Below are 10,441 nucleotides of genomic sequence, written 5' to 3'. Positions count from 1 at the left end.
AACAGTTTTGTCTCTCAGTACTGAAAACCTACTTGTCATTAAACGATGAATACATCTCAAGCTTAGGCTAAAAAAGAAACATTGTAATTACTATCATTGTTGTTGTATTATTATTTTATCATTAAAAAAATGTTATTGTTATTGCTGTTGTTGTAATATGATATGATATAAACTCTGCACACGCACTGCCCACTCTAAAATATATTATTTTAAAGAGAGAGAGAGAGAGAGAGAGAGAGAGAGAGAGAGCAGGGCAGGTGCGAAACATATGCTGCTTCTGTTTTGGAAACGTGACTTCACAAAAAGACCTGGTGGAAGGTGAACTGCGCAACATACTGCTGACGTTGACGTTGTCTTTGGTGAAACGGGTGTATATATAGAGCATTGTTAGACTCCAGGGGACAGCATCTATTCTTTGACTGCCGATCAACTGCCATCATGCATTGGTTCCTTGTCGTCCCGCTCCTGGCTTACCTGCACCTGGTGGTAAGAGATTGGTGCTGGGGTTATCGGGGGGTGGGGGTGAGGAAGGTGGCAGCATGCCTAGGACGGTCGTCTGCCAACACAGAGTCTGTGAGGGTGTGGGTTCGAAGCCTCTCTCGCCCTTTCTCCCAAGTCTGAGTGACAAATCGAACTGAGCGTCTAGTCATTCGGATAAGACGATATAACCGAGGTCCCGTGTGCAGCACGCACTGAAAAAGAACCCATGGCAACGAGAGTGTTGTCGTCTGGCGACATTATGTAGCAGAAATCCACTCTGATAGATACACAAATAATTATATGTGCATGCACCCAAGACCTGACTAAGCGTGTTGGTTATGCTGCTGGTCAGGCATCTGCCTAGCAGATGTGGTGCAGCGTATATGGATTTGTCCGAACGCAGAGACGCCTCCTCGAGGAATTGAAACAAAAACTGTCGGGGTGGATGGGTGGTGTTGCTTCTGTTAGCCACCTGCTCTCAAAAAAAGAAAAAAGAAAAAAAAAGGTTGACTGAATGTGTATTGTCAGGCAAGTCTCCCTTTCTTTCGTTCTGGACCAAATAATGTTGCTCTCTCTGTGTCTGTTAGTTTGTCTGTCTGTGTATCTGTCTGTCTGCCTGTTTGTGTCTGTGTCTCTCCCTCTCTCTCTTGTTTTCATTCAATGAGGAGTTAAACCTAATGAATGCAACTGAACTGCTTCATACGTATCTTAGTCTAAGTTTCAAAACTAGGTTTTACTCGCCTTAATTAAACGATTATTTTCATCCACTTCCATTGAAAAGTATATCATTTGCTCTCAACGAATAGCATAAGCCGTTATTGCTTTCCCATCTAACTAATTTCAAGACCGGTAAAAACCGTGGTCTGACGTTTCCTTCACATTTTATTTTTTCGTACTATATTCTTACTTGTTTGGCATTGATTCATCTGACGTTTTCTTCATTTAAAAATTTTTTTTTCGTACTATCTTCTTACTGGTTTAGCATTGATTTGATTTTCCAACAAGAGAAATGAGAACACATGTAATTGTTGCAATAATATTTGTCTGGCGGACGCGGTGTTAGTTCATAAATACACAGTCTTTAACAGAATCAGATTCCAAGACTTCTTTGGGGACTTGGATATTTTCATCCCAAACATAGTATTATCGGCCTATTTCTTCGCATTAAAAAAAAAATTTACACTTTACACTTTCGGGGTCTGTAAGGAATGCGTCTTCTAGATAATGATAATAATGATAATATTTATATAGCGCTGAATCTTGTGCAGAGACAAATCTAAGCGCTTCCACACTAGTCATTCACACGCATGCATAACTCTAAAACTGAAGAAACTGAAGACAATGAAGAGGTGGCGGGGGAGGGGGAGGGGGAGGGGGGACGCGGGGGGGGGGGGGGGGGGGGGGGGGGGGAGGCTATCTTGTGAAGAGGTGGGTTTTAAGGCCAGACTTGAAAGAGCTGAGTGCGGAGACCTGACGAAGCGAAAGAGGAAGTTCATTCCAAATACAAGATCCAGAGACAGAGAAAGAGCGGTGTCCAACAGTGGGGTGTTTGAATCTGGGTATGCGTAAACAGAGTGGATCCGAAGCCGATCGTAGAGAGCGAGATGGAGTGTAGAGCTGAAGGCAGCCACAAAGATAGGAAGGGGTAGATTTGTGAATGCATTTATGACATAGAGTGCTGACCTTATACTTTATTCTGTGTAAGACAGGGAGCCAATGGAGCAAAATAGGAGTGATGTGCCCAGATCTTTTCTTTCTGAGGACGAGTCGGGCAGCAGAGTTTTGTATGCGCTGAAGGGACTGAATGGATGAAGCAGGCAAACCAGACAATAGAGAGTTACAGTAGTCAAGGCGAGAGAGAATGAGAGAAACGACAAGTCTAGATGTTGCGTCGGTGGACAGATATTTCCGAATGGAACTGATGCGTTGCAATTGACAGTAGCGGGACTGACATGTCTGACTGACATCATTCCGACCATCTCCTCCTTCTCTATCTCTGTGAAGAGTCATCGGGGAGCCACACAGAAGAACTGTTCATCAGATTCCTCCAAGTCTGTCGGTTTGGTGTTAAGCCTGGGCGTCTGTAAAAAATGGTTTCCCGTCCATTTTGCAAACGGCGAGACATTCCATTTTACAACGTTCTTCTTCTTCTTCGTTCGTGGATTGCAACTCCCACGTTCACTCGTATGTTCACGAGTGGGCCTTTACGTGTATGACCGTTTTCACCCCGCCATGTAGGCAGCCACACTCCGTTTTCGGGGGTGTGCATGCTGGGTATGTTCTTGTTTCAATAACCCACCGAACACTGACATGGATTACAGGATCTTTAACGTTCGTATTCGATCTTCTGCTTGCGTATACACACGAAGGGGTTCAGGCACAAGCAGGTCTGCACATATTTATGTTGACATGGGAGATCGGAAAAATCTCCACCCTTTAACCATCAGGCGCCGTTACCGAGATTCGAACCTGGGACCCTCAGATTGAAAGTCCAACGCTTTAACCACTCGGCTACTGCGCCCGTCTGCAACGTTCAACTTAATCAACAGCCGTTTGTTTGCTGCAGTGGAGCCGACTAAGTAAGCTGCAAAACCTACATAGTAACTATACGTTTCTGACGAAACTGTATTCTCTTAGCTCTGGCGATACTGTTCATTCGTGTACAGGTATATCTAAAAGTTCAGTATCAGATGGGATGGGATGGGATGGGGTGGGGGTGGGGGTTGCTGACAGCTTCTGCAGTCCAACGTTCTGTTGCTGTCTGACAACCCAGGAAAGAATGGTAAACACTCGCTAGAACTGCTGTATGTGTCACCCGTGAAATTGTTGTTGACATTCGTGTCACAATATTGACGCACTGATTAAGGTAGATATTGCATCACTATAACGTTTCACTTGCTAGGATTAATTTCCATAACATTTTGATAGAATTGAACAAACCAGTCAAACCTGTCATTTAAAGATCCTGATCCTATCTGTTTTAGCTTTGCATTAGGTGTACTTGTCGAAGGAAAGATCTTTACACCTGAACAAAAAAAAAAAAAAAAAAAGTGTACGCTTTATCAGTATCTGACAGTCTGTCCAGCTTTTTTTTTTCATCCGCTTGTGGCTGCTGAGAAAATGTCAATGTTTAAGTTTTGCCCGGAGATCTTTTCACCAATCCTGGAAAATAGACAAAAACATGCTGGACGTTTAGGCCTGCTACACTTATGGCTCTGTGTGTGTGTGTGTGTGTGTGTGTGTGTGTGTGTGTGTGTGTGTGTGTGTGTGTGTGTGTGATTTTTCGCCTAATATCACTTAAGGTGGAAAGACGTAAAATGAAAGATTACTACTACTACTACTACTACTACTACTACTACTACAACTACTACACATAGTCAAACGGAAAGACATACAGCCAAACAGGGTTTTGTCATATAGAAACGAGGGTCAAATACTGTTGTTCTGTTTTCCTTCTATATTAGAATGCTGTATTAATTTTATTCCAAATGTACGCTTTTGGTAGTCATGATCACTGCACTGCAGAAGAAACTCCGGCACTTCGTTTATGACCTATCCCGCTCCAGCTTCAGAACTAGAAGTAGAACATTTCTGTAGATGGACACGAACCTATCTGAAGATGCAGTGCAGGTGTTGCTTAGAGGTACCGTAATTATCGAGACTGGTTACGTTGACAGTGTGTGTGTGACACGAAGTATTTCTCTGTTTTCCAGAGTGGTGGCGATCCTCCTGCGGATGATTTTGACTATAATGCACGTAAGTCTGCCTTTAAATCTCATATATAGGTTTTTTCAGCTTGGTTCACACACACACACACACACACACACACACACACACACACACACACACACACACACACACACACACACACACACACACACACACACACACACACACACACACACACACACACAGCTCTACGTTAGCAGACCTAAACGTCCAGCTAGTTTTTGTCTGTTTTCCAGAAGTCCCTATTCATGCATAATGTTTGTTTTTTTAAAATTTCATTGATAGTTTATTCACACAGACTGGCAACTACCATGAAATGAAAACGCTATAATCTGCACACGTATTCATTAGAAAAAGATATTGTTTCTAAATTTATTTAAAGTTCTTTTGCCACACAGGTTGGTGAACTCCAAATAAAAAAAAGTGATAAAAATTGCTATAACTTTAATTTGTATCAACGATAAAAAATAAAATAAAAACAACAACAACAAAAAACAAACAAACAAACTTGTTTCTAGATATATTTATACTTTATTCACATAGGCTGGACACCCAAAATAAATGAAAATGCTCTTTAAAAAATACATTTGTATCTATAACCTAATATGTTTTTACAGTTTAACAAAGTCTTACCATAGCAGTGGATCAGCGAAAAAGAAAAGAAAAAAAAAGTGTCAGCCATTGCCAAGGGAGATTATCGTTCAGTAGTTTAACAGTTGTGTCTCATATACATTGACTGCATCGTTTAAGCATTTCCAACAAAAGTACATCTATATGCAAACCATCGCTGTTCATTTTTATTTGTTTGTTTGTGATCCCCAACGGAGGAAGCACTTTCTTTGTTGTATCTGAATCTTAAGAAAGTACGGACACATGGTACAGTACCTTGAAATCTGAATTCATGGATAAAAGAGTTAGCAAGGTGTATCATTTTTTCGATCTTACTATCAGTAACTATATTCTTAGAATTCGTTCCTCGAAATGGCTGTTTTGAACATTATTGATAGTTTATTCATATAGGCTGGTGACCCCAAATAAACAAAAAGGCCATACTTTTGTATTGGCATCCGACTCACCACCACCCCTGCGAAAAAACAACAACATCAACAGCAACAAAACACACACAAAAACAACAACAACAACAAAAAAAAAAACACTGCCCTGTCCGCAATCCCATGACGAGTGTCAAACAAAACACCACTTTCAGACTTGAATGATTTCGTTTCGTTGACATACATAATTCAGAATTGTCAACTCAATAAGAGAACTCCACGAGTGGTGTATACTAAGTAATTCGATGAATACATTAAATATATCAAATGCTTTATGCTTTAAATGTTAAGCTGACGTAACATCACATCCAGTAATCACAAGCATACAAATGCAGTAATCACAATCTCACAGTCATTTAATATGAACACATGAAATATATGAAATGCTTTAATGCTTAGTTGACGTAAACCTCGTATACAATACGTGCAATAATCACTGTAAAAGAGTAGAGATTGAATATCATGACATAATTAAACATTTACATCCATAACCAATACCAAACTATTCAACATTATTCAGAATCAATACTCAGTATAAAACACACATATACCGTACATCCTTCATGTTACAGTCTTTCGTGGCCCTGATCAGAGTAGATCGCTGGATGGAGAATTTGTCATTGATGGTTCGGACATGATGCTGACAAAGGAACAGTACCAGAGACTGCACACGTGAGCTGGATTACTTTGTCATCACTAGTTCTTTTTTTTATTTTATTTTCTTCTTTTTTTCTTTCTTTTTTTTTTCATGCACTTCTTCTTCTTCTTTTTCTTCTGCATTCGTGGGCTGCAACTCCCACGTTCACTCGTATGTACACGAGTGGGCTTTTGTATGTATGGCCATTTTTACCCTGCCATGTAGGCAGCCATACTCCGCTTTCGGGGATGTGCATGCTGGGTATGTTCTTGTTTCCATAACCCACCGAACGCTGACATGGATTACAGGATCTTTAACGTGCGTGTTTGATCTTCTGCTTGCGTATACACACGAAGGGGGTGGGGGGTGGGGGTGGGGGGGGGGCGCTCCCTGGGAGAGCAGCCGAATAGCCCGAATTTCACACAGAGAAATCTGTTGCGATAAAAAGAAATACAAATACAAATTTATCTATGTATCTATCCATTTCAGCAGATGTCATGCAGCATATATAGATCAGTTCTCACCATCTGATGCCTTCTTGAATCTGAAACGGAAACGGATAGAAAGCATGTGCTTTATTTAGGTACTGTGTTCGAAATCGAAGCACAATTCTCTGAAGCAAACCTCTGCACAAAATTCATTCACGTCTCGCGTGAAATGTTAAAACTGCCCAGCTCTTCTTTCCACTTTAATTTCTTTTTTTCATGATATGATTGTTTCTAATCACTTTGTTATATAGATTCCATTTTGTATGCATAAGATTTCCACACAGATTTATGCTATTTTTTAAAGAAAGACATTACTTTTCAGTTTTATTATTTCTATCACGTTCATTCAAGAATTGCTGTGTGTTTCATTTTTATCTCACTCATTCTAGATGCACTGACTAAAAAGTAAGCGTAAAAGAACTTGATACAAAATGTCTGTTGTGGCTTGTTTGCAATTCTCAAACATGACTAAATCCATATCCAATTTCAGTCTCAAACAAAGTTTGTACATTTCCGTCAGAATTTTCAAAATGCACTTGCCGATTCACTTCTTCAGCATAAAATCATCATTAAAAAAAAAAAGCCTCTGTGCGTATGTGTGTGTGTGTGTGTGTGTGTGTGTGTGTGTGTGTGTGTGTGTGTGTGTGTGTGTGTGTGTGTGTGTGTGTGTGTGTGTGTGTGTGTGTGTGTGTGTGTGTGTGTGTTTGATGGTAACCCAAGCAGTATTCTTGAATTTGTTTCCCCTAAAATCCTTCATGCCCAAATAGTGGTCTTAATGTTGAGTCTTGAAAAGCGCGCGCGCGCGCGCGCGTGTGTGTGTGTATGCGTGCGTGCGTGCGTGCGCGCACGTGTATGTGTGTGTGTGTGTCTCTATCTCTCTCTCTCTCTCGGTCTCTCTCTCTCCTTCTTCCTCCTCCTCCCTGAGCCCCCTCCTCAGTTGCTGCATGATGCCTGTATTGCAGTGGCGTCAGAGGAAGGAACCAGGGTAAACTCGCGGCCGAGCCATGGACAAACGGGGTTATTCCCTACGAGATTACTAATCAATTTGGTAAGTTCTGTTGGCCGCTATGATGCAAACTTCGGTAAGTTCTGTTGGCCCCTATAGTGCAAACTTTGGAAAGTTTTGTCGGCCGCAATAATGCAAACTTTGGTATGTTCTGTTGGCCGCTATAGTGCAAACTTTGGTAAGTTCTGTTGGCCGCTATGATGCAAACTTCGGTAAGTTCTGTTGGCCCCTATAGTGCAAACTTTGGAAAGTTTTGTCGGCCGCAATAATGCAAACTTTGGAAATAGTGCACACTTTGGAAAGTTTTGTTCGCTGCTATAGGGCAAACTTTGTTATGTTCTGTTGGCCGCTATGATGCAAACTTTGGTAAGTTCTGTTGGCCGCAATAGTGCAAACTTAGGTAAGTTCTGTTGGCCGCAATAATGCAAACTTTGGAAAGTTTTGTTGGCTGCAATAGTGCAAAATTTGGAAAGTGTTGTCAGCCGCTATAGTGCAAACTTTGTTAAGTTCTGTTGGCCGCTATAGTGGAACTTTGGTACGTTCTGTCGGCCCCTATAGTGCAAACTTTGATAAGTTTGTTTTGTTGGTCGCTATGATGCAAACTTTGGTAAGTTCTGTTGGCCGCTATGATGCAAACTTTGGTAAGTTCTGTCGGCCGCTATAGTGCAAACCATCTCCCGCTTTCCCTGTTCTTTTCCCCATCTTCCTTCCTCCCTCTTGACTTTCTTTTCTTTTTATTTATTTATTTATTCATTTTTGTGTTTTATTGGCCATGTTATATTTTTCTTTTTGTATATCTTGCTTTATACCCACCTCTATCTGTTAATAGATCAATCGGTCAGTCAGTCAGTCTCTCTCTCTCTCTCTCTCTGCCTGTCTCTCTCTTTTAATATATATATATATGAAAAAAGTGCCTACTGAACCAGAACAGGCAATACTAAAAACCACCAATGTGACTCATCAGTAATCCAGGGTCTCCTTTGGTGCGTGGCATCACGGATACCTTGTGGACTGCCAGCACAAGGACTGTGGCATACAAATCTGGGTGTGGCTGTGTTTGGGGGTCTCAAGTTAAGCGGGTGAGATAAAAGCCTCTGAAATCGCATGGGGGGTGGGGGTGGGGGGTGGCGGGGGGGGGGGACAAAAAACAAAAAAGGAAAAAAAAAGAAGACACAGGTTGTGAATCCCACTGTGTCGAGAGCTCGGTATATAGGAAGACAGGGCCCCATCTCCTCCTTCCGCCGTTTTAAACTTCCTCAACTGAAGTCAGGTACCCCATTCACACCTGGGGTGAGTGAGGAAAATAGGAGCAAAGTGTCCTCCCCATGCCAAAACGGGGCTTCCATATCTGATCACTGGTGAACAATGGATCAGAAGTCCCCAAGCCCCAACCGATTCGGAATCAGAGTGTCCAGGACACGTACTACCGACTTAAAACAAACAAACAAACAAATCAGTAAAAGCCAACGTTTAGCTACAAAAGTGGAGTAAAAAATAATAATAATAATAATAATAATAAGACTGCTCCATTCCCTCCTCCCCCCCCTCCCCCCAACTGCCCCCCTCACCCCCCCCACGCCCCCCCCACCCCCCCCAAAAAAAAAAAAAAATCATCAACAACAAAACAAAAACAAGAAGAAGAAGATGATGACATGTTCAATCTATCAACGACGCTAACGAAAACAATGCCTTGGAATCCTCACTCCTTTCCAACAGATAGCGAGAAGAAAGCCTGGATCCTGAGAGCCATGAGGAACTGGGAAAAAGTGACCTGCGTCAGGTTCCGACCAAGACGAAGCTCGGATAGAAACTACATCACAATTAAACATGGAAGCGGGTTAGTGCGTCTGTCTGTCTGTCTGTCTGTCTCTACATCACAATTGTTCATGGAAACGGGTTAGTGCCTCTCTCTCTCTCTCTACCTCTCTCTCTCTCTCTCTCTCCCTCAGACATTAGAAAACAAATGTCACCGATACCTTCTTGCCCGCTTTCGGTCTAGAACTCCCGGACTGAATGCAAATAAAATGTGGTTTATTGGAAAATGGGGAGAATGATAATGTATGACAAACATGTCGCCCGAATTTTTCTTTAAAAAAAAAGAAGAAAAAAAGAGAGGTTCATTTTGTTTTACATTGCAGGAAATACAATGCTATTTGAAATGATTGTTAATTCTCTTCATATCTGTGGGTGGTTAGAGACGATCTAACGTCTGTTCTTGTGTCAGGAAACGAAGACATCATTCTGTAACTCGCTAGATATATCGCAGAGGCGTATAATATCTGAAAGAAAAGATTATAGTCTTGACAACATCATCGTCATAGAAACGTAATGCAGAATAAGATAGAAGAGAAAAAAAAAAGAAAAAAAAAGAAAAGAAAATTAATAATCAAAAGAGGGGTTCACTTCATAGTTGGATGATCACATGTTCACTTCATGTAAATCAGTTGACTGGTACATTGAGTAGCATAGAGAAACTAATATAGGTGCGAATGAATGTATGAGAGTTTCTGTGTGTATGCATGTCGGCTTGTTGGGTTTTTTGTTTGTTTGTTTGTTTTTTCCCTTTTTTAAATTTTCGTTGTCACCATTGAAACAAGAATCCGGAAAACGCTATTTGAACAAAACAAAAAACAAACAAAAACAAAAGAAAATTTTTTTTGTCTTTCTCATTTTTTTCTTGCCCCCCTCCCCCTCTCTCTCCGTCTCTCTCTCTCTTTTTCTGTGGATACCCCCTTCTCCACCCCCTCTCTCTCTGTCTCTCTCTCCCACTCTCATTCTCTCTCTCTGATACCCCCTTTTCCACCACCACCCCTCTTTCTCCCCCCCCCCCTCTCTGTGGTACGTTTGCTCGTGTGTTTTCTCTCTATTTCCCTCAAACAATCACTCCATGTCAGCTTCTTTTTCTCTTTCTATCTTTCCGTCATTTTACAGTTCACAATTTACACATACAACGTGCGACATACGTAACTATATTGTAGTACTCAGTGGTTTTGTTTCAAACCGATTGTGAACAGAAGAAAAAGGTGTGTGGATTTGATTTTCAAGACTC

The 10,441-nt window shown here is 41.4% G+C and overlaps 1 protein-coding gene across 1 annotated transcript in view; it reads left to right on the top strand.

Moving 5' to 3' along the window:
* The first annotated feature begins 383 nt into the window (after window positions 1-383).
* LOC143288932 (zinc metalloproteinase nas-8-like) overlaps window positions 384-10,441 on the top strand; it is a 25,338-nt gene continuing 15,280 nt past the window's right edge. Inside the window, exons 1-5 of the mRNA XM_076597612.1 lie at window positions 384-486; window positions 4,194-4,236; window positions 5,834-5,933; window positions 7,349-7,434; window positions 9,109-9,229. Coding sequence (XP_076453727.1) covers window positions 439-486; window positions 4,194-4,236; window positions 5,834-5,933; window positions 7,349-7,434; window positions 9,109-9,229 — 398 coding nt within the window. The 5' untranslated portion in view covers window positions 384-438. The remainder of the gene's footprint in view (window positions 487-4,193; window positions 4,237-5,833; window positions 5,934-7,348; window positions 7,435-9,108; window positions 9,230-10,441) is intronic.

This window comes from Babylonia areolata, chromosome 13 (assembly GCF_041734735.1).
Source record: "Babylonia areolata isolate BAREFJ2019XMU chromosome 13, ASM4173473v1, whole genome shotgun sequence".
NCBI lineage: Eukaryota > Metazoa > Mollusca > Gastropoda > Neogastropoda > Buccinidae > Babylonia > Babylonia areolata.
This window is presented reverse-complemented; position numbering and strand designations above follow the sequence as displayed.